The sequence below is a fragment of the Lucilia cuprina genome, chromosome 6 (assembly GCF_022045245.1).
Source record: "Lucilia cuprina isolate Lc7/37 chromosome 6, ASM2204524v1, whole genome shotgun sequence".
In the NCBI taxonomy this organism is placed as follows: Eukaryota; Metazoa; Arthropoda; class Insecta; order Diptera; family Calliphoridae; genus Lucilia; species Lucilia cuprina.
In genome coordinates, this window is record NC_060954.1 from 34,035,219 (window position 1) to 34,061,096 (window position 25,878).

The following is a 25,878-nucleotide window of genomic DNA, read 5'->3' on the forward strand; positions in this document are numbered from 1 at the left end:
TGTTTACAAAAACAATTTAACATTATCATGTGTGTGTCGTCACAAGTTTCATCAAATACCACCTCCACTACTCACTTAGACAGTCAGCGAACCACCTCAACCATTTAAATGTATCTACATCATCGGAGTTAACAAATTGAATTAATTTTTGATGGAGTTCATACAAATTTGGGTAATTTACGTAGTTTTATTCTTTGTTCTTTCTTTTTTCTCTCGACAATTGCGTTGTTACGCTGAATTATTGATTTATTTTTATCTCTGTAAGATTCGATAGAATAAAAAGACAATACAACAATTAAACGATTTATTGTTTAAATAAAGTTTGTGCACGAAAAATTTCTTATACATATAATTTGTTATTATGTTATAAAACTTCGAAGCCATAACCCTTTCCATAATTGGCTTAAAATAGGTCGTAATATTCAAAGCGAAATAAATTTCTTAACAAAATTTTTAAAAATGAAAATTTGTTTTGCGAACACAGTCTTTGCTGTAAAAATCAAGTGTAGTTGATTATATGAGTTTTATTAAGATGTTAATTGAATGCGTATGATTTGAATTTTACTCTAGATTTCTTTAAAAACGATTTGTTTTTATGTAACTTATGTGAAGAGTTAACGGTTCTACTTTAAATTTCAATTAGTAACAGTATTCGTTTTAGTTTTAAAAATATTTAAATTTAAAAATAAATTTAAATAGTAAAGACTAGTGCAAATGAGTTTTTTAAATTAAAAATTATATTTTACTAATATTAACAGATTAAAGCAACCAAGGAAATTACGTAAAAAATCGGACTAACAACACCCTTATATAATGGTGTATCGATCATCTAAAATCTAGAGTAAAAGAATAGTCCAAATAGCAACAACTAAGAGCAATATTCGACTACACTGAATCTCCATTAAAATATGACTGTTATTTGGTTTAAAGTAAAATTCGCTCGGTGGCCCTATGTATAGACTTGAATTTGTTCTACCAAAGACCATAGCTGTTTAAAATTTGTTTAAATCTTTCTACTATTAGACCGCCATTCAACCGGACCGGCAAATGTTGCTTTTACCTCACAAATATCTTAATAGTAACACTATTCCTTATAGAATCGGCATATATAAAATGTACGTTTAGAAGACTAAACAATCTAAAAATTGAGATTATCCCGCACAGGTGTGTAAGGAGTACTCTTTAAAGACTAGAACTGCATATAGATGAGGACCACGTTATCCATATATACATTCGTCAGAGCAATCCCAAAAGTACTCTTTTGGTAAAATTATTGGAGTATGTGATCCGCAACATGGTCCTATTTTATGCAGGGACCATGGACCATGTTGTTTTCAAAAGACATTAACTTGATCCATGCCTGTATTACATATGACTACTTAACGGATAATGTACTTCAATAATGTTTACAGGGAAGTAGTTTCGGCATGGGGCCTGGTACCCATATGATGTAAATCGTTGCCCTGGAAGAGTATTTAGTTAAAGATTTCTTACAATCCAATATGGTTTTAGATTTAACTGTGTCACTTGAGACAGAAAGCAGTTAGGGCTGCCTTCGATCTGTCGGGAAATGTATTAATCTCCGTGGGCCCCATATTTATTCTAATGCCGGACTTCTGCCTAAATGCTTGTGTTGTGATTAGCTAAACGGTGGTATATTTGTGTTTCTGGGTCTTCAATACAAAACTCAAAGGCCCATTTTATCCTCCAATGTTTAGCCATCCATTTAGCAACTGATATTAGTTCTTAGTTCAGAGTTTTGAAGTTTCGACATATTCTGTGCCTGGTTTGAGATCAGACACGTAACATGTCCTATAACCGCTTTTGGCTAGTTCGCCTAAAGTTATGAGCCGTTCGTCTGTAAATTCAGTCTCATATCTTAAATATATTTCAATCGGTGGAATATGTATGGGTACAGCACCACTTATACCCAAGTAGCATGTACGCAGAACTTCCTGTAGTAGTTTGATACATATTACACATTTTGTCCAATGAAGTCCATCGTATTATTGAAGCATAAGCTAGAATTGGGTTTATTATACTTTTATAAAGCTAATGTGTAACAAAAAGGACCCCATTGCATGCCTATAGTTCTCCTAAATTCCTCTATTTGGTATCTCCATTTAAATTTCCGGTCAAGAAATATGGCTAAGTATTTAACTCTGTCACCGGTATCTTCTTGTCCAGAAAACAGGCTCCGTGTACATAGAATTTTTCTTATGTGAAATGATAGATTTCCGTCTTCGCCAAGTTAACATTGAGGTCTCTCGGCTGAGCCCAGCTCAAAGCCGTTTACAAAGCTTCCTCTTCTACACAAGTAATTTGTCATATACATCTACATCAATTAAACTAGAAAACTTTTGAAAAATCCTACTATTTTGACTAACTTTATACATTTTAAACTATTTATTTATGCAGTTTGTTTTCAAGTAGCACAAGTGAATAGTTAATTTTTGTAACGGTTTAATATTTATAACTGTTGTTAGTAAAACAAAGTAGGACAACAAATATTAACATTTCAGCATTATTGTAGATTAATATTTCAGTATTTTTGCTAAATGTAATGTGTACTCATAAATTATTTATTTTTCAAACTTTTAAAGAAAAGTAAACTTTTCTTATTGTTTTAAAATTAAGTAAGAAATCACAGTGAGTTACACTTTCAAATATGTATCATTCATATATACCCAGGAAAAACTCGGTAATGTAAGCAAAATATACTTCTTTAACTCCCTATTTGTAAACGAGCGTAGAAGTACTTGCCTCCAATGACTTCATCATATTAAAATAATGAGTTAAAATGCTAATGAAGAAGAAGTGAAAAGAGGTTTTATTAGCATTTTAATTCATTAATTTTCAATGTAAGTTTTTCCAAATTTTTCCCGACCAAAAATAAAATTTTGTTCATTATTATATATTATTTTCCAAATTTTTGTTCTATTTGGTAATTTTGATCACCGCAGGTCCGCTTTTTCCTCTAGTTTAGAACCATCCGTATAGCACGGCATTCTGAAGCTGGAATACCACTCGTTTTACGCTTTCTCGCATTCTACACGTTTGTCAAGAAATTAGAATCAATGTATTTGTATAACTTCTAAAATCTTTACTTTCGTACAGATGGACAGTTTTATTTAAATGTAACTTCAAAATAAATAGTTTTGGCCAAAGAAAGTGGTCGTCCAAACCATATTGTTCAAATTAAACTATAACTAAAATAAAGAGAAGTACTTTTGTAAATATCAGAATAAACACAATTTCTATAAAAATGTCAGTAGCTATTTGCTAAATACATATTCAAAAGTTAAAACGCAATTTGTTCAGACAATTGCGTTTTTAATACTTTTTAGGACAAGGTTTCTATAAAAGTTCTTTCAATTGTCATATAGATTTGTTATGACGTTTGTAATGTTTGAAGAATAAGGTCAAACACCCACTTTTTTATCATTATTGCATCAGATGAATGGATGTACAGAATAAATCGGGAATTTCTATCATATTCATATTTAAAATTATTTACGGAAAAGTTTAATATAAATTCAAGAGATCTATAAAATGTGTTTATATTTATTTATTATCTGCTATTAATTAACCTCTAATTTTGGCTTTGATATTACAGAAATCATTGTTTTTGAGATAAAATAATTTTATTAAACATATCCCTAATATCACGTGTTTTTCTAAAATCTATTCACATATTGTAGAGTATTTATTAAGTCAGCTAAAACCAATACAAGTAATTATCTTGAGTTGTTCCTATTTAAAAATTGGCATAGAATTTCATCATTCTATTAGGTTTAATTTGCAGACACACCTCCCTTAACGGAAAAAGTGAGCCTTATCTCTGAATTGTAATCACAAAGTGCAAATTATTTTTATCAATAGTAATGAATACATCTCATAATATATAGGAGTACATAAATATAATTTGTGTGCACTAATCTAATATTTAGTAATAGGTGTTTTATTTGAAATTATAAATTATATTTTATTAACTAAGTATTAAGTACTATATATAAATATAGACCAGCTGTGATTCATACAATTTGAAAACCCAATTTATATACAATTAACAACATCTGTCAAATTGTTTAATCGACATAAATTAAATAGTTTTCTTTTTGTAGGGAATTTTCAAATTTTCGAAATGGGTTTTTCAATTTGTGTTCCGCAATAATTGAAGCTTGTGTAGACCTATATGGCAATATTCCCATATATATCCGTTATACTTAAATATGATTATAATGACTTACTGAATATATCAATAAATAACAATTTAACTTGTGAACATGCTGATTTAATGAAAGAGAAACTGTCTAAATAATATATCTATCTATCTATCTATCTATCTATCTATCTATCTATCTATCTATCTATCTATCTATCTATCTATCTATCTATCTATCTATCTATCTATCTATCTATCTATGTATCTATCTATCTATCTATCTATGTATCTATCTATCTATCTATCTATCTATCTATCTATCTATCTATCCATCTATCTATCTATCTATCTATCTATCTATCTATCTATCTATCTATCTATCTATCTATCTATCTATCTATCTATCTATCTATCTATCTATCTATCTATCTATCTATCTATCTATCTATCTATCTATCTAGACCTATATGGCAATGTTTCCATATATATCCGTTTTACTTAAATTTGATTATAATGACTTACTGAATATATCAATAAATAACAATTTAACTTGTGAACATGCTGATTTAATCAAAGAGAAACTGTCTAAATAATATATATATATATCTATCTATCTATCTATCTATCTATCTATATATCTATCTATCTATCTATCTATCTATCTATCTATCTATCTATCTATCTATCTATCTATCTATCTATCTATCTATCTATCTATCTATCTATCTATCTATCTATCTATCTATCTATCAATCTATCTATCTATCTATCTATCTATCTATCTATCTATCTATCTATCTATCTATCTATCTATCTATCTATCTATCAATCTATCTATCTATCTATCTATCTATCTATCTATCTATCTATCTATCTATCTATCTATCTATCTGTTTAACATTCATATTTAAACGGTCAGACATTTTGGTTTGGAAAAAATATGCAAAAACGGTTCACAAAAATATTACGCTGCATTTTGATACACAACATATTTTTCTATCATAGATCAAGTATGTTGATCCAATATTTCATATAGCCCCATATTCCCGGAAATTAGGTTATTGTTAATAACTCTCTCAAATATATCGGTATCAACACAAAATTGTGAACATGAAAATATAATATGAACAGTCGGTCCACTATAGGTCATAGCATATAATTAAGTCAACTTCCGCAAATCACTTAATCGCACGTACTTCATTAATTAATAAAGCAATTGGAATAAAATTTATTATGTGTGCATTTGGTCCATAATTGGTCACAACTCCCATAGCACCATTTATAAATAATAAGTTCAAATTTACAATCAAAGTTTAACAAATGTGTATTTCTGAAAACCACTGAATACCACATAATTCATTATTTAATGATAATATTTCGATAAAATTGGACATGAGTATTTTCAGTGTGTATTAGATCATTCTGCTAATTTTTTTTTAAACTGACTTAATATTGATCATACTTCTGATTTAGAGTCATCAATTTTAGTTTATTATAAAAATTTACGTCATCGAGATTATGTTTGTAACTACACAAATCAATTTCCTAATTTGACATCTGCATGATCGTTCCATAGCAATCGTAGCATCCATACGAGATGCTGGTAATTTTTTTAATTTCCTATAATATTGAACCTAGAAACATGCAATTATGTAGAGCCCTGATTATGTGAGAACCCATAAAAAGGAACTTTTTGGTACCTTTTCGTTCTACAAATGGTGAAAACCAATAAAACGGGAATTTTTACTTTTTGAATTTGCTGTAATATTGAACCTAGAGATATAAAATTAGATATATAGGGACCTGATTATATGAGAACATATAAAAATGGACTTGTTGGTAGTTTTTCAGTACAAAAAGATATTTTTTGAATTTTCTTTAATAATGAACCTTGAACACGATATTAAGTATGTTGAGCCCAGATTAGGCGAGAACCCATAAAAGGGCACTTTTTTTTCTTTTTCAAAAGATACTTTTTAAATTTTCTATAAAATTGTAATTAGAAACATGAAATTAAGCATGTAGGACCGGTGTAAGTAATAACCGATAAAAGAGGACTTTTTGGTACTGATTGTTTTTTTTAACGTCACGTCATGGTGAGAGATATATAAAATTCGGCACAGACGAATATAGAACTCTTACTTGTTTATTATAGGTTTGTTTTCAAAACAAAACAACAAAAAGTGGTTTAGAACGAAAGACATAAATGTCCAACTTTGACCCCTTTAACTCCGGCACCTCTTGGCCAATAGAACTGAAAAATTGTGTATGGTCTACTGTCCAATAGTACCTTGGTCTAAAACCTTTTTTTAAGTTGAGTTATTTCAGTTTATTGTAATTCGCATATTCCGAATTTGATTGCGAAAAATTAAAACGTAGCTTAAAAAATTTTTAAAAATAATGCGTAAAATTGTTTGTAGGTGAAGGTTAGTTATAGCAGTTCATATCTAGAATATTATAATTTACATTCACAATATATACATAATTTCAAAACAATGATTGAAAAACAATCGATTCAAATTTAAACGAAAAACAAAGATGAACAACCGTGGTTCAATGAACTTTTTAAATGCTATGTATTGCAAATTTAACGGTGAAGGATAACAGGAATGCAGCGTAAATAAAATTTGCAATTTCAAAATGGTGAAAATATTTGAAAACAAAACTACTCATCCCAAAAATATTTTGAATTAATTAGGTATTTTATATGGCATAAAAAAACATTGTATTAACAATCAGTCAACGATCATAAAATTACCAAAACAAATACTAGTACAAAAAAAATAAAATACATGCATAAATAAATAAATAAAAGAGGTCTTTACTCCAAATCACGTGACCATGAATCTCTGTTTAACAGTTTTTTATTCTTATTCCACAATTATCATACGATTCGCAAATGAAATACACTTCAATATGGAGAATTGTGTAAATATCTCCAAGTGACATATAAAATCAAATGAAAACATGATTTCTTATCGCAAAAATCACATAAAACAACAACGAAACATGAAGAAGCTTATTAAAATATTCCAACCTTTCAAGTTGATTGACATTTTGTCACATTTTTTTTGTTTGTAATCATAAAATATACTGTGACTTACCTACATACTTACTTATTTGTACCGACTCTAAGGGACTTTGGTAAATGTAAATACATATTAGACAGACAATGTTTATTATCCAAATTGTATGATGAAAATAATTTTTATAGATTGATTAGATTTATTTACATTGTAAAAACTGTTAGATTTTTGAGTTCTAATTATAAACTAATATTTATTTGTTACCAAGTCACTGACTGACTAAATAACACAGACAGACAACAATAGAAAAAAAAGTTGAAACCCAAGAATATGATGTCCCAAATATAGCGAATAGCGGGTTTTGTTCTTATTTAAACTTTAGACTAATATATTACAAAAATCTGATGTGATAAACACATTCTTATTCGGATTCAGGAGCTTCTATATATTTTAGAAAAGTATTTTTGGTCCCCGACTTAAACATTCGTTGTGAAATTAAACATTTAAGATAACAATTGCACTTACAGCATGAACCGATAGAGATTTTTGAAAAATTTTTCCTTTGGTGAATTTAAATTTCATTGAAATCGATTTTCTGTTCTGCAGTTTATTTAGTAGTGAAAATGGGCAATATCGGTCTAGCCTATACAAGTGACCCCTCGGAATACAGTTTTAACAGTCATAACTGTAAAAACATACCAGTATGCGATATAAACAAGTTTTATACGAACAATTAATTTCTTACCAAATTTTATAATGATCGGTCCATTATTTCACCCATATAAGGTCCCATTCAGAAATTTAACAATAGCAAAATATATATGATATCCTTTCCAAATTAGCGCTAGAATGGAAACAGCCGTTTGTTTTCTTTTTGTATGTGTTTACATACATCACTGATCTATAGCGACAAGCATATATTTAATTATTTCAAAAAATAAAGAGAGCTATACGACTATCGAATTTCCCATCCGTATCTTCTCTCAATGTGTAATGGTTTCATTACATATTACGTTTGTACTATCCCATCCGTTCTCTTCTACATTATATTTTGACAGATCATATTACGTATGGTATAATGTAAAAGCAGAACAAGAAATTAGTTTATAAATTATAAAAATCCGAAAAGATGTTCCTTTAATTTTTTTTATTCGGAAGAGCTCAGTCTATAATTAACTTAAACCCTCATTAAAAGCCTAAAACTTTTTATGGAAAATTTCGACATCCATAAATATTTATGGACAAAATGGGATTAGTTGTTATAGTAAGCGTGCCACATTCCAATCCCCCCATATTAAGAAAATATTAAATCATTATATCTGAGAAAATATAATAATTAGAGACATCAAATAGGAAGTAATAAAAGTATATTCTTCAAATTTTGCTCGAAAACTTTAATATTCATTTAAACATTTAGGGGAAAAGGTCGGACTTTCACCGGGGGCTTGGAACCCCCATAAAAATGTATAAGAAAAATTCGTATATCTAAAACTATTAGAACTAGAATCTACAAATTTTATATGAAAAACTTTGACATTTAGAAAAAATGGACGAATTTTCAGTGGGTGCAACTAGTATGATAATAAAATTCAATATAAATTAATTAAACAATTAATAATTATATATGAGAAAACATTTCGAAATCCTCTTTATTTTACGGCATATGATAATATCTGAAGTACGATAAACATGGAATTGATTTCAGTAATTTTAAAATTTCACGAGGGGTTCATTAGAACTGGTTCCTCTAGAACCGCTACCATCTTAAAAGCTTGTTTTTTGACCAGTCATGGAATCAAAATATGAAATTTAGGAAGTAAATTCTTCAAAATGAGAAAAGTATTTAGTAGATGGGTCCGAACAGTATGCCACGCCTACAATTACGAATATTTTGATCTCAAAAGGTATCAATTTAATTAAAATTTATCGATTTTCAGTAGATTTTTAATAAAATATTATATTTATTTAGACCACAACATAAACAATAATCAATTTAACGAAATTTTGTCATAAAAGTAATCACATATTTAAATTTGTAAATCCTGTTCTGAATTTAAGAATAATTCTGAGTTTTCCATTTCCTTCGAATCATTTATATTGGACGGTTTTGTTGTAATTTCCTGCTGCTGTTGCTGTCCTTGAGCCAATTTAACCCTTCGAATGGCTTCAGCAACAATGCGTAAGTGTTCATCTCTAGCCCGCATAACTTCAGCAGTATCAACAGCCTGTTGAGGCACATAAATTTTAGGAGCTGTCGAAATTAGTTTTTCCAATTCACTTTGTGTATTCTTTTGAACATTATATTCATTATTTGCTTGCTTAACTAGACTTAAATGCTCTTCACGTACTTTCAAAACTTCTGGTGTGTCAAGAACCTGCAGTGGTTGTACTTTTACTAATGTTTGATCAATGTTCACTTTACTTGATTCCTTTTGGTTGGGCTCTTCTATTGATGGAAAATTTTCTTTAGATTCTGTTAGGGTTTCATTTGTAATATCTTCCATGAGTTTTCCTATATTATATGGTATTTTCTCTGGCGAGGATATATTCAAATCTGTAGCATTCAATTCAGATGCTGCTCTTCTTTCGATTTCACTTTCAGTGCCGATTTTAGTAGCAAAACTTATTTCTGATTTTTCAGTTTTCATCTCATCCGATAATTTAGTTATGTTTGTATGATTTATAATGAATTTATTTTCACTATCATTTGGTGAAATGTTGGTTTTAGCGTTTGAATCTAGAACATCCGATTTTTTTATTTCATCAATTTTGTCATTAGCCTGGTTTTCTATAATTTTATGTTCATTCCCCTGAGATACCTGTTTCCAAATATTCAAATGCTCTTCTCGTATTTGCTTTATTTCTGGGAGCTCCGCTATTTTTGAATAGTCCGCTGTAAGAGCAATTTTTTCCAATGGTATGAATTTCAATAATGTTTCAGCTGAAGGCTCCTTGCCTTCTTCTCTCAACAGATCAATTTCTCGTTTTAAAACTTGATATTGTTGTAAGGACCATCCACGAAAATGTGCCTCTTGAGCTTTATTGATATCACTGGATTCAGCTGGTCCTAACGCTTGAAGTATGGGACCTTCCCTATTTATATAACTGATTTGGTGTATGGCATAAACTGGTTCAGCATAATTATAGCTAACTATACGTTCAATTCCGCTATTGTCCAAATAAACTAAAAATCCTTGGGTAGCTGTATTTTTTTCTTTCAATTGACCATGCCTAGAATCATGAGCCAATAGTGATCGGAATGGATAGCCAATTGTCAACGATTGAGCACTTCCGATTGTTAATATGCTGAATAAATATAACCACATATTTTTTTTTTGTAATTTTTAAAAATTTAAACTTTATACTTTTTTTTTGAAAAATTTTAACTGCGCTTGTATAGTAGATGCTGCAAAACTGTAACAAACTTTTGCAGTGACCACAATATTTATAGTCAAGTGCAGTTAAGGAAGTTTAAAGAAGATTCTCACTATAACAGAACAGGAATAAAGAAGCATACATACTTTGTTAAACATAATTAGCCTAAATAAAATATTCCAAATGATCGACCTTGATCTCTATGCGACAAACTGAACAAGGCGACCAATCAAGTGCAACTACTAGCTTGACAGGATGCTATGTAATAATGTAACGTGTATATATGGATATGTTTGTTAATTGGGGACATTTAACTGTATCTTCTTACAGTGATACCGATTAATATGCGATGAATGAAATTTAATACTTATTAAATTGCTAAAGAATTAAATATATTCACAGGAAATCAGAAATTGTTTAAATACACAAGCAAACAAATATTTAACTCAGAGGCCAAAGTATATATCGTCACCTAAAACGCAAACGGTCCTATCGAACATTTTTTTAAATTTTACAGGAGAGACAATAAATAAACTACACTCTTATAAATTTTTGTTAAATTATTTTTGTACACTATTTATTGTAGGTATCCAGGCTCCTTGTATAATTAGTAGGGTATTCAATTATTCGGGTTTTTGTCTTCTTCGGTTTATTCGTCAAATAATTATTTGAGGTTTTACGTTAGCCGGTTAATAATCGGATAATTAAAAATTATTCGGTTATTCGAATAAAAGGGAACTGGATGTTACTATTGCTTTTTACAATAATTTTCTTCATATTACACCCTGTAACAATTTTGAAAAAAACATTCACACATACAAAAGTTGATAATTATGTGAAAATAGATTCCACTTATAGAATTGCGTACTCCGATTTTTATGTCCTTATAAAAGGATTTCAAAGTTTAAAGGACTACAAACGAATATTTAAAATATTTATATGTATTTTATAATGATAATATTGGTATCAAATGGAAGCTAGGAATCTGTACATTCTACCTATATTATTTACCTGTCTCACTTAGAGAAAAAATTAAAAAGAAGTTAAATTAAAAAAGATTTCATTTTCGACTCAAAAACTTTTAACTACTTTTTTGTGTACAAACTGTTTTTAAGATTTTCAACGAGTTCTAGAATTCATACGTTTCATTGAACACTAGTTCGACTATAACTGTTGCTGAAAAACTTATTAGAAATATGTACTTTGTAGTGTGCTCTTGCATTACACACCACTGTACAAAAACATCAACACACACACGTACATACACATACACCGCACACTCCAAACATAAACAAAATCGATCAAGCTGCACTTGAATGAAATGTGACGAATGCTTAAAGGGATCATATTGGTGTTTGAGTGACATTATTAAAGTCACTCAATTCCCCAATTTGAAGACAACCTGATTGGTCAACTCTTCAAGTTGCAACTGTCGAAATTAGAATAAGTGCATGTATGGAATAAGATTAAGACTAAGACTCAAATCGGCAACTACATTGCCTTGAATTTTATTCAGAAAATCTCCTTTTGCCCTTATTAAGGTAAGATCGGCAAAAGCAATAGCGTAGCCAACGGCAAACACTGCCGGTTACAAAACAAACTCTTTAATTAATTTACTTTTGTTATTTTGACAAACCAACCCACTTGATCCTGCCAATCTAAAACCACCACATGGCGATCGTGCAAATCTCTATCCTGCCCTTATTAAGATGGAAGAATATGTACCTTTGGGCATAACAGAAGACATTCCTAAATACGTCCCAGCCAGATTAGGACCTCAAAAACTAACTTTGGAGGAATATAAAAGAAGACAGGAAAAGTTAAAAGATGACAAATTGACAACAATCCCAAAGATAGACACCAGAATAAAAAAAAGAGAGGTGGACGTCTGGTCAGGTTAAGAAAGAAATTAGCAGAAAACCTTAGAATTGTCAGAGACGAGCAAAACCCAATTGCATGGGAAAAAGCTCAAGAAATTTGGACAGAGATAGATAAAATTAAGATAGAGATAAAAAAAAATGGGAAGACCTCAAAGTAAAGAGGTAACAGTGGAAGAGAATATAATCAATAACAATAATCAATCAGAAAATAAAGAGGAGATTGATAAACAATTCTTTTTAATAATAATTGCAATTATTATATTCATAGTATATAGAATAAATAAATATTTTAAAGATTATGTCAAGAAAAAGGTGGCTACTGTTAATAATAACACTGTTAATAGCAATGCTATAACAGATATATAAAAGATTATAAAAAAAAAAAAAAAAAAATTTTTTTGTAATAAAATAAATAGAAAATATATATATGTGTAGTAGTATGTAGTAATAAAAATATGATTTATGGAGGAATTTGTGAAAAAATTAAAAGATATTTGGGCAAATCTAAAGAAAAGTCCCAATAGAAAATATACAAAAAAAGACCATAAAGGAAAAATTAAATATTATAGAAGATATTAAAGAAGGTTTTCAGACAGCATTAGAAATAGAAGGTGACACTGAGAATACAGTTGCACTGAAAATAGAATTTAATAATTTATGTAAAACAATAATAGAATTTTTAAACAAGGCCCAAATGCAAGAAGAAAAGGAATTCATCATGGCGGCATTTAGTTTAGAAACAACTTCCAAAACTCTCCCATTATTCTCAGGAAATTTCAACGAACTAGAATGTTTTATGGTGACAGGTGATCTCATATATAAGACATTATCAGAAGTAGCTAAAAAAGATTTCCTTCAGTACGTTTTCCATGCGAAACTAACTTCAAATGTTAGAACGGCTATTGGTGTTGTTGCTGTGCCTGAGACTTTTGACGCATTGAAGAGTGCTTTACAGCAAAGATACAGAAATAACAAAACAATTCCACAACTACAGGATAGGTTAAACAATTTGTACCAAAGAAATTTAACGGTAAATAACTACAGGGACAGATTGACTGATATAATAGATAACCTTAATAAATTAGGAATTGAAGAGTTGGGAAATGATGCCACAGAACCGGAGAAAAATGTAATAATTACCCTGAATAATAAGCTAGCCCTTGAATCATTTAAAGGGGCATAAATGACAATTTAAAAACAGCAATTTTTGCTGCACGTCCCAAAAATCTTCAAGAAGCAACAGAACTTGCTCTCGAATTAGAAAATGAGCAAAAAACAAACCCAAGCTCTATTATGCATTTTGAGAGAGGTTATAGGCAAACCAATAACTTTAGACCAAATAGACAAAATTTTAATAATAACAATTATAGGTCTAATAATAATAATAATAATAGTTATAGACCAATTAACAACAATTATAGACAGAATAACAGCAATTACAGACCAAATAACAACAATTTCAGACAAAACAATAATATCAGGACAAGTAGCAATAACAACAGTTTTAGGTCAAATAATGACAGTAACACAAATATTAGGAAAAGCAATTTTAACAACACAAATAACAATAATACAACTAGGAATAATAATAATAATAACAGCACTAACAGAGACAGAAGATATATACGTGCAATAAACGACACGGGAAACATGGAAGGCTCGGAATACGAGAATATTCCGGAAAGCCAAAATTAAGGATTTTTAAATTAACTGAAAATAATACAAATTTCATTACTGTCACATACAAAAATAAAACATTAACATTTCTTGTCGACACAGGTGCCGACATATCACTATGCCGTATGAACAAATATTTCGAAAATGAAGAATATTATCCAGAAGAAAGATGTAAACTAACAGGTATCACAAATCAGGAAATAAATTCGATAGGAACTATTGACCTTAATCTAAATTTAACAAACATAGAATGTAAACATACATTTCAACTAGTAGATACAGATTTTCCAATTGAAACTGATGGTATTATTGGTCGAGACTTTTTAAAGAAATATTTTTGTAAAATTGATTATGAAACATTTACATTAACTTTATTTGTAAACAATACAACAATAATTTTGCCTATGCAAACAAAAACATATAGTGAATTAACAATAACAATACCACCAAGAACAGAAATTATACAACCAGTAAAATTAAATATAAATGAGGATAGTGTCATATTTAATAATGAGTTAGAAGACGGAATTTTCTTAAGTAATTCGATAGCACCCAAAAACGGAATGACACATATAAAAATTTTAAATACAACGAACTCTACTGTAACATTAAAAGGCATTCAACTCCAGACTGACCCACTTAAAAATTATGACATATTAAATTACAATAACATAAACAATGACGAGCGTTTTAACAAAATACTAAATACACTTAACATAAACAATAGTGACGAACATGCAAAAAAACAATTAATAGAAATTTTTAGAAAATATCAAAATGTATTTCATTTAGATGATGAAAGTTTAACAGTAAATAATTTTTATAAACAGAATATCACAACTTCTGATAATACACCAGTGTATATAAAAAATTATAGACTTCCACATTCACATACACAAATAATAAATGAACAAGTACAGAAGATGCTTAACGAGGATATAATAGAACCATCAGTTAGTCCATATAATGCTCCACTCCTTTTAGTACCGAAAAATAATACTGAGGATAAAAAGAAATGGAGACTTGTAGTAGACTTTAGAAAATTGAATGACAAAATAGTCAATGATAAATTTCCACTAACTAGATTAGAAGATGTCTTGGACAAACTGGGAAGAGCAAAATGGTTTTCGACGCTCGATATGACTAGTTCATTTCACCAAATTGAGCTTGAAAAGGATTCAAGACCACTTACAGCATTTTCCACTCCACATGGTCATTTTCAATTTAAACGACTCCCATTCGGTTTGAAAGTATCATCGAATAGTTTTCAAAGAATGCTTACAATAGCATTGTCTGGATTGGATTCTGAAGCTTTTCTGTACGTAGACGATATAATAGTATATGGTTGCAGCTTAAATCATCACAACCAAAATCTTGTCAAGGTTCTTGATAGACTTCATAGATATAATCTGAAACTAAATCCACAAAAATGTTGTTTTTTGAGACCAGAAGTAGTTTATTTGGGTCATCTTATTACTAAAGACGGTGTAAGAACAGATCCATCTAAATACGAAATAGTCAAAAATTACCCTATACCCAAAAATACAGACGAAGTTAGAAGATTTGTTGCATTTTGTAACTATTATAGAAAATTCATACCAAATTTTGCAGATATTGCAAAACAATTAAATTCTTTATTAAAGAAATCAGTTAAATTCGAATGGACCAATGAATGTCAAAGTGCTTTTGACACACTAAAAGAAAAATTAACTAATCCACCAATATTACAATACCCAATTTACCAGATACAGACCTTTCATACTTACCACAGATGCTTCAAATTACGCACTAGGAGCAGTTTTATCACAAGGAGACATTGGACAAGACCTACCAATTTCATACGCTAGTAAATCTTTACAAAAACACGACATTAATAAACCTATAATAGAAAAAGAACTTTTAGCAATCCATTGGGGCATAAATTTCTTTAAACCTTATTTATATGGTAGACAATTTATAGTAGTAACGGACCACCGACCATTAATTTCACTATTTTCACATAAGAATCCTTCATCAAAAATGACTAGAATTAGACTAGATCTGTGTGACTATGATTTTTCAATTGTCTATAAAAAGGGCAAAATGAATACAAATGCAGACGCACTTTCCAGAATAGAAATTAACTCAGATGTACTTAAACAAATGATACCACAGGAATATGACGAAAAACAAAAAAAGTTTTAGTAACAACAAGAGGCATGAAGAATAAAGAAAATGAGGCAAAGAAAGAATTAGATAAGAGAAATGATGTTAATGAATTAGAAAATACACGTGTAGAAGAAAATAAACTGGAGAAATGCACATCTCAGAAGCCTGATCAACTTCACATATGGGAATGCACCTCCATTAATGACGTCAAAAATATAAACAAATTGCAATTTAATAATATTGAGAATGTAGAGAATTTGAATATATATATAGAAAATAATATTGTGCACATAGGTCGTGATGATAATTCAACGAAACCCGTTTCGAATATGAAGAAATCTCGAACCCAAAATATTGAAAACAAAAATAATTATATGCATACAAGATTCAGCGAAAACTCAGCGAAACTAGATTCGATTCTGAGGAAACTGATATCTAAAATGAATAGAGAAAATATAAAAGAATTAGCGCTTTCAAATGAAGATAAAATATTTGATTTGTATACAAAAGAAAAATTTAAGGAAATTTATGAGAACATAAAAATTAATAATAAAAGTCCTCAATTAAAAATATTGATATTTAAGCCTCCAATAAAAATTACAGACGACGTATTGAAATATAAACTGATTGACGAATTCCACAACATGACATATTCAGGTCATTTGGGAATAAGAAAAACAATTATAAAACTAAAACAACGATACATATGGAAAAATATGAGTAGGATGGTTAAGAAATTTGTATCGTATTGCGACAAATGTAGTAAAAACAAACAAACAAAACACATTAAAGAACCACTTGTACAAACAAATACACCTAACAATAGTTTTGAAGTGATTTCAATCGACACTGTAGGTCCTCTTCGTATTTCAAACGAGTACCGATACATACTTACAATGCAATGTGAATTAACAAAATTTGTTGTTGCACACCCAATGTCAACTAAAGATGCACTCACTACAGCAAAAACACTAGTTGAACAATTTATTCTAAAGTATGGACAGTTTAAAGTACTTAAATCTGATAGAGGAACAGAATTTGTAAATGAGTTAATGAGCAATGTATGCTCATTACTTCAAATTAAACAAATATTTTCAACACCATACCACCATGAAACGTTAGGTTCAGTTGAAAGAAACCATAGAGTTCTTAATGAATTTTTGCTGACAACAGCAAATGATTATGAATGGGACAAATGGATTCCATATTTTACGTTCGCTTATAATACAGCTCCTCATATAGATACAGGTTATTCACCTTTTGAATTAGTATATGGTAAATTGCCATGCTTGCCATCTGATACTTTTAATATAAACAAAAATAAAATTTACAATTATGATGATTATGTACAAGAGCTACGAGTTAGATTACAATTCGCATTAGATAAAGCCAAAAATATAATTAACAAAACCAAAGAAAAAAGAACATTAAATAATAAATATGAAAATAAGTTAAATTTAGAAGTAGGTGATCTAGTATTATTAAAAGTAGAAAATAGGAAGAAGAACCAAAGTCCGTATAAGGGTCCATATAGAATTATAAGTAGAAATGGAGTAAATACTTCAATAGACTATAATGGAAAAACCAAACTATTTCACAATAATCAATTAAAACCATTTAATTCTATTTTATAAGTTTATCAGAAATTTTTACTAACTAATTTTAATATTAAGATTTATATATATAAAGAGAAATATATGTAATTGTAAAACTATTTTTTTATAAGAAATATTATAAAATTGATTGTTACCATGCATGTACTTAGAAAAATCAATCCCCTAATTTTTCTCTTAAGGGCGAGGGTGTAGTGTGCTCTTGCATTACACACCACTGTACAAAAACATCAACACACACACGTACATACACATACACCGCACACTCCAAACATAAACAAAATCGATCAAGCTGCACTTGAATGAAATGTGACGAATGCTTAAAGGGATCATATTGGTGTTTGAGTGACATTATTAAAGTCACTCAATTCCCCAATTTGAAGACAACCTGATTGGTCAACTCTTCAAGTTGCAACTGTCGAAATTAGAATAAGTGCATGTATGGAATAAGATTAAGACTAAGACTCAAATCGGCAACTACATTGCCTTGAATTTTATTCAGAAAATCTCCTTTTGCCCTTATTAAGGTAAGATCGGCAAAAGCAATAGCGTAGCCAACGGCAAACACTGCCGGTTACAAAACAAACACTTTAATTAATTTACTTTTGTTATTTTGACAAACCAACCCACTTGATCCTGCCAATCTAAAACCACCACATCTTAAGAACACAACAATGTTCCCAAAAAACTGGTTGTAGAAATAATCGTTTATACGATATTTGAAAATTGAGAATTTTCATTTATTCGAACGATTAATCGTCAAAAATTAATCAATTAACCGAACGACGATTATTCGTTATAATACTCAGATCAATTTCTCAGTTTTCGCTATGTAGGGAATATATATTGATAAAGATTGAAAAGACGTCAATTAATTTCATTTATCACCTTTGGTAGCTTACTCTCTGATTTGAGTTTCTATTCCAAGACCATAAAATTTTCTAGTATGCATGTATATTTATAAATTTTTTCTATAATTTATATTTGCCAAAGATTTCAATTGATTTGGATGATTTGAAAAGTTTGTTTTTATCAACGCGATTGCATATTGTTAAATAGTGAAACATATCCGTTGTTATGATATTTAAATATTTTTATGTTTATGTTTTTTTTTTGTTTTTACTTTTTTTTACTCATCACTAAAATGATTTAGCCATGTCTATACGTATGTCTCTTAAAAGCACGATAGAGTCCGAACGGAAAGAACTATAGTGTTGTTTGGTATTGAAAATGGGGCAATATCGATCCACGCTTTTATATAGCTTCTTAAAAAACAGCTTTAATAGTCATAACTGTTTTAGAAATGCAAGTATAACAATGAAATTCGGCATAAATAAGTCTTATACAAGTCAAATTCTCTCCATCAAAATTTATGAGGATTGGTTCATATATGATCTCCTCCAGAAAATGACTTTAAAGCTTACTACTGGTTTGAAAATACGAGTATAGCGCTGAAATTCGACATAAGTTTGTTATGAGCGCAAATCTCTATACAGAATTTTATGATTTTTATGAAAGATTATATGTAAGACAACATTCCTTTGATTATAATTACAGGTTTGAAGATTTGACTATAAACTTAATATACATAGCCCTTCAAGATTTTCGGAAAATGTTTCCTGGCATTTGGTGACTACAACTTTAAGCACACATACTAGGATTCCAGATTAGAAAATCTCAAAGGCATACAGCTGTACAGAACTCTAGTTGTTCGCATAAACCATTTAGATTCTATATTGCCCGGTCATCTAACTGATCTTATAAAGATTTCCGATTTATCAAAAAATTTTGATATAAAATGTAAAAATTGAAATATAATAAACAGATAATGAACTACATATTGCAATTTCGTCAAGACTGTTTGATTGAAATACGATAAATATAAAAGCAGTCAGTCAGTACAGTGTGAGGTCTAATTGTTTTGAAAAGTGGAGATGTAGACGAGATTGGCTAAACAGATCTCCTTTTTCTAAATAGATTCTACTTACTGTAAGTAAAAAATATCGCAAGCATCAAAACTATCAAAAGAGATCGCAGAAATCGAAACTTTATTAAACGTTGAACCAATAATATGTACACAAATTTCTATCTTTGGAAGGCAGCTTAAATAATAATGACACTTAAAGCTGTGGTACACGCTGGTCAGATCTTGCAACGTTGTCAATAAAATGTTTAGAAAATGTCTAACTTACAAGTTTTCTTTTGCAACGTTGTCAAAAAAAAGGTATTCGATAGGATTTTTCAAATATTTCTTATGTCACAAGTTATTATGCGATCAAAGCTGGTGATCCGTCTGATAAAAAGAAAAAAATTCGTTAGACACGAATCGGATGATATATGTATGTCTGAAACGATAAATTTAACGAAGAAAGAAGATAAATTTAATGAAGTCTTTTCTAAAGTTATATAAAAAGTATTTTTTTCAAAAATTGATTTTGATGTCAAGAGAACAAGAAGAGTTGTGAAATATTTTGCATTATTTTTATTTGCCCAACTACATACATACATGTTTATCTTAAATCTCTTATATTAAAATTTACGAAATCTGTCTACCCAAAAAATTAGACGAAATCTGTCTACCCAAAAAAAATGGCAGCTCGGACATTGTCGAAAACCGCAGAGGTAAACGAAAGCGAGAAGTCAAACTTTGGATCTTTAGGCTAATAATTCATTGATTTATCTAAGCAGTTTTAAAACCACATTATTTAATAAAAAATCAATATGTTTATTTTTTTGTAGTCTTTCAAACTAATTTGCATTTAATGTCTACTTTTTTCATTTTTAGTATAATACTTAATTAATAAAGTTAATATCGTTAATTTCACATTTTTAAATCTTAACAAAAAATTTTCAATAAAAAAAAAACTTAAAAAAAGAATAAATTCAGTAAACTTATGCTTTATAGTTTATCCATAGTCATTATTAAACAAGTGCCATGATCTTGTAGTCTTTATAAGGAATTTTTTAATTACAATCTTTAACTGAAGGATTCTGAAGTCTTGCTAAACGTAATTGTTCCAAAGCCAACTCATGAGCGCGAAAATGATCGTGGGCTGCCTTTTCCCAAGCACTAAAGGCTACAGCAGTATCAGCCGGTTGAGGACTAGCAGTATTGTGATGATATTTGTGTTTAATATTATCATCTTTGACATATTGATGCTTGGATCCACTGGATTGATGGGAAGAGGGCACATAACGAGTTGCTGGCAGTGTATTATCGCTGGATTGTGCAGCACTGTTAGAGGTGGTGGAAGTGGTTGGGGTACTACTAGAAGGATTTTCCACTGGAGTGGCTTTGAGAATGGAAGAGCTTTGACTAGCTGAGTGTTCTAAGCGATTTGCAGATTCACTTGAGGCAGAGCTAAGTTTTAAAAATGGATTTTGGCCATATTTTTGGATTTGTTGTCCTTTCACTTCTGAACTTTGTTGGCTTCGTACTTGTCCTATGTTCGTGGAAAGCGGTTGTGTAGTTGGCATTATAGCGATTAGGCCTTGTTGATCAGCCGACTCATTTTGTATTATTATTTCTTGATATTCGCCATTTTTAAGTTCTTCTTGTTCCTGTTGCAAACGTTTGATTTCTAACAAACTTTCCATTTCCGAACGTTGTTCTTCCTCTAACCTAAGGCGTATAAGTTCCGCTTCCATTTGTTTCTTTTCTTCAGCTAAACGTTCAGCTTCACGTATGCGATCCAATTCTAATAATTGCTGTTCCTTTTGCAGACGTTCTGCTTCACGCAAGCGCTCTAATTCTAAGAGACTCTCTTCTGCAATTGCAAGTTCTTGTGGATTTTGCAATAAAGCTGGACTAGGAAAACTTCGGCCACCTTCATTAGCCTGTTGTTGTTCTGCATGTGACTTGATGGCATTGAAAATGCGTAAATGTTCTTCTCGTGCACGTTGTACTTCAGGGGTTTCTTCAACAATTGATGCATAAGCAGACTGCTGCTCTTCTTCTGAAGGGAAAATTATGCGTTTATCATTAAGTTTAGCTTGATTTACCAGATGCAAATGCTCCTCGCGTGCTTTAACAACTTCTGGTGTTTCTTGTATAATTTGTGCAGCTGCAGGATTATGAACCAATTTTTGGTGCTCGTATTGTGTTGTTAAGATGGGAGTTTGTGTTTCGTATTTATATTTTAATTCCTGTTGCTCTACATATTGTGCTCTTAAGTTAGCCTCGTGAACTAAACGTAAATGCTCCTCGCGGGCTTTAACAACTTCAGGAGTTTCGACTACCAAAGGTTGTTCCACTCGGAAGTTAGATAATGGAGAAGAACCTTGAGATTGTGCAGAGGGAATATTCTGACTGTTGTTCTCTGAGTGTAATTTAGCTTTTTCCTTTTCAGAAATTGAATAAATATTTTGTGATTTTTGTTCTTCTTGTTCGTTGGCTCTTGCTCTTTGAATGGCTTCATTGACTATGCGTAAATGTTCTTCACGTGCGCGTACTACTTCAGGTGTATCAACTACATTTTGTGGAGCGTTAGAGTACTCAGCTGTGGAAATAGAAGTTTTTAAATTCTGAGCAACAGTTGCCTTCTCATTGCCAACTAAATCTTGATTGATTTGTTCATTTTGCAATTTAACTTGATCAACTAAACGCAAGTGCTCTTCGCGTGCTTTTAAAACTTCGGGTGTGTCAACGACTTGTTGTTGGGCTGAATCTAAACTTGAAATCGAACTTTTTACATTTTTGTCCACAGAAGTATGCAAGTTTTGGGTTCCTGATATTTGAGTGTTTGGAATATTTTTAGTAGGATTATAAATATTTTGGTCATTTGTCAGTGCAGAGATCTGTTGTTTCTTAGCTGTTTCGGTAATACTCTTTTCACCACTTTCATTACCAGCTTGTTCGGCACGTAGTTTTGCTTCATTCCATAGACGGAAGTGTTCTTGCTGGGCGCGTTCCAACTCTGCCAATGCCTTACTATTGTCTATTTGCTCCACAGTTGGTTTTTCTACATTTCGCGATTGTGGAATTTTTGATTTTAATGAAGTCTCTTGAACATATTTCTGATGTTCCAATTCCAATTGCTTCAAATGTGCAATTTGCTCATTGTAAATTCTCAGATGTTCTTCACGGGCCTGTTTTTGTTCTGGTGTTTCTTCTATGGCTACTAAAGGTATATTCGAGTTGCCGATATAAGTCTTAATCTCTCCTTGGTTTTGTTCAATATTAGATTGTTGATTTGAGGATTGTTGCACAGATTCCCTGTATACCCCACTGATGCTGGCTTCGACTTCTTGTAGAATACGTTTCACCTCTGGTAATTCGGCTATGAGTGAGAAGTCGGAAGCAAAAGCTATCTTTTCCAATGTTTGTAACTTCAGCAATGCGTCCACAGTAGGTTCTTTACCCTCGCTCTTTAAGGCATCAATGTCACGTTTCAAGTTTTGATATTGTTGCAGAGATGCAGCACGAAGATATGCTTCACGGTTTTTGCTAGTGTCGTCTGACTTATTGATCACAAATGTTTCTAGCGCGGGAGCAGCACTATTAATGTACTTAATCTGATGTACAGCATAAACTGGTTGAGCGTTATTGTAGCCAACTAAAGCTTCAGCTCCATTATTATCCAAATAGCGCAAATAACCCTGTAGAGATCCACCTTTTTGTGCGTACTGCCCCTGAGCAGGATTATAGGTCCATAATGAACGATACGGATAGCCAATGGCTACCGATTGAACACTTTCTATGGCCAATATACTTAACAAATATAACCACATGTTATTGATATAAAATTAAATTTAAGTTAAAACTTCTAAACCACTGCTTCTTTCAACCAACCCGCAACTCAATGTGTATGGTGAATGATGCCTCGTAAGAAGTTTACTGGAAACTGTGTCCAACTCCTGCACTCACCTTACTATTTATAGTTCAGACGCATTTAAGGAAGTCATTCGATTTTAACAGGGACAGAACATTAAAACGAAATAAATATAAAAGAGAATCTACTAAAAGATTCTAAATGATCGACCTTGATCTCTGTGCGACCAACCAAACAACGGCATACGTACTCCTCCGTTATGTGTAATTGTAGCCTGACAGGATAACCAAGCGGAAACATTAAACTTAATTTTGTTTTTAACAGCAGACGTTTTTAACTGTATCTGTTGACACTGCAACATTAATATAAATGACAAAAAATGTTGTTCTACGACTTTCATACTACAACGAAATATACTTAAACTTCTGAACCCTTTTTTTAAAGTTAAGGCAAGTAAGTAGCATTTGATGGAACGTTTTCTGTGGTTTTAAACATCTAGTTTCCATACTTCACAATATTATGTGGTGTCAAATTAATTTTCGATTACAGTAAACTATCTTACCGAAACTGTTTAAATCTAAAAATAGTTGCATTTTTAGCATCTTCTTTGAAAGTACCCTACAGTTTGCTTATGGCATGGCATTATTGAAATAATCATGTCATCATTTTTTTATTTCCATTATTTATGGACTATTCATGTGAGTACCGCGGACGAATTCACAATTTCCAAGACTTTATATTTCGCAAAGCATCGGTCTTTGACGGTAACTTATATGTCTAAAGCGGTGAATTGACATAAAAAAAATGATGATAATATAATTGCCCAACTTAGAACAAAAAATATAGATTACCAAAATCTTGAAAACTCAAAACCAATAGACGGAAGTATAACTTCTTTAGGATTTATTTGCGATAATCCAAATCTGACTCGAAAATTCTCCATCTCTTCAGGTTTTTGATATATCGTGTCCTATTTGACATCAAAAACAAAATTTTATTCATATTTGATATATCATCTAAAAGTACTTATTTAAAGTCTAAGGATTAGGCTTTATGATGACATAACAGATTTTACAAATAAAAAGCCAATCTTCTGGACACGATATCTCAAAAACCAGATGTGTAATAAAGATCAGATTAGTATTCAGCACAGCCTAATCATTTAGAAATGTATACTTTGGTTTTTAGGTAGGAAACTTCTCTTTTCAATAAGAAGTTAATTTATAATAAACAATTTCCTATTTAAACACAGTGATACTTGATAATATTGATCATGACACCAACCTGAAAATAATTTGCATTGGACTTGCAGAATATTTTTATAAAAGGACCTAGCAAAAAAGAGCATTTCCAAAGAAGCGAAAAAGAAGTAGAAATTACTTCATGGAAGTACTGAAAAAGTCCTAAAGAAGTAGTAGAAGAAGTTATAAGAGGGACGTTATTTTTATTTGATTCCAAATCAAATCTGAAGTCATTCTCAGGAAATAATTTCTATGTTCTTTTTTTGGGAGAACTAGTTTGATTAAAATAATATCAAATATTAAATAAAAAATTTACATGCATTCAAGAAATTTCAGTACAAAAAATATAACTTCAATTAAAAAAAATAATTCTTTTCGCTTCTTTGGAAGTCAATAAACATTACTTTCGCAGAAGGTAAAAAATATACTTAGTGCTACTTTTAAAGTGGTGATAAATGTTATTCTTTTGAAAGTACTTCGTTTTATTTTTGTTGAGGAATAGTGGATTGCAATCTATACTGATGAGTACTTGCCAAAAATACTCATCGTACGGTATTGAATTATTCACATAGACATGTGTTTATAGTTTATATTTATACCCTACACCACTATAATGGGGAGGGTATTATACGTTTGTGCTGATGTTTGTAACATACAAAAATATTGGTCCAATACCTACCTTAAAGTATACCGATCAATTCAGAATTGTGTCGATTAAGACATGTCCGTCCGTCTGTCCGGCTGGCTGTCCATGTAAACCTTGTGCGCAATTTTCAAGATAATTTGATGAAATTTGGACCAAGCATGGCACAGGGACCATGCCTATTGAAAATGGTTGAAATCGGTCCATTATTTCACCTAACCCCCATACAACCGTACCTCCCGATTTGAACTTTTTATGCCATAATTACGTCAAATATTCTATTATCTCTCTAAAAATTGGCAAAATAAGTTTTATGTAAGTATAAATGACACTGTAGAT

At 30.6% G+C, this 25,878-nt stretch overlaps 3 protein-coding genes across 3 annotated transcripts in view; 1 reads left to right on the plus strand and 2 right to left on the minus strand.

The window, feature by feature from the left end:
* Positions 1-25,878, plus strand: part of LOC111686666 (electron transfer flavoprotein beta subunit lysine methyltransferase-like) — a 51,819-nt gene that overhangs the window by 8,382 nt on the left and 17,559 nt on the right. The window lies entirely within an intron of this gene.
* Positions 9,129-10,618, minus strand: LOC124420487. The gene has a single exon (XM_046953380.1). It carries the CDS (start codon positions 10,515-10,517, stop codon positions 9,219-9,221), a length of 1,299 nt encoding a protein of 432 aa, XP_046809336.1. The 5' UTR covers positions 10,518-10,618; the 3' UTR covers positions 9,129-9,218.
* LOC111686553 (trichohyalin) lies at positions 20,613-23,746 on the minus strand. Its single transcript, XM_023448922.2, has one exon. The coding sequence runs from the start codon at positions 23,612-23,614 to the stop codon at positions 20,849-20,851; it is 2,766 nt and encodes a 921-aa protein (XP_023304690.2). The 5' UTR covers positions 23,615-23,746; the 3' UTR covers positions 20,613-20,848.

Coding starts and splice junctions, on each gene's coding strand:
- LOC124420487 (XM_046953380.1), bottom strand. CDS start 10,517: ATGTGGTTATATTTATTCAGCATATTAACAATCGGAAGTGCTCAATCG.
- LOC111686553 (XM_023448922.2), bottom strand. CDS start 23,614: ATGTGGTTATATTTGTTAAGTATATTGGCCATAGAAAGTGTTCAATCG.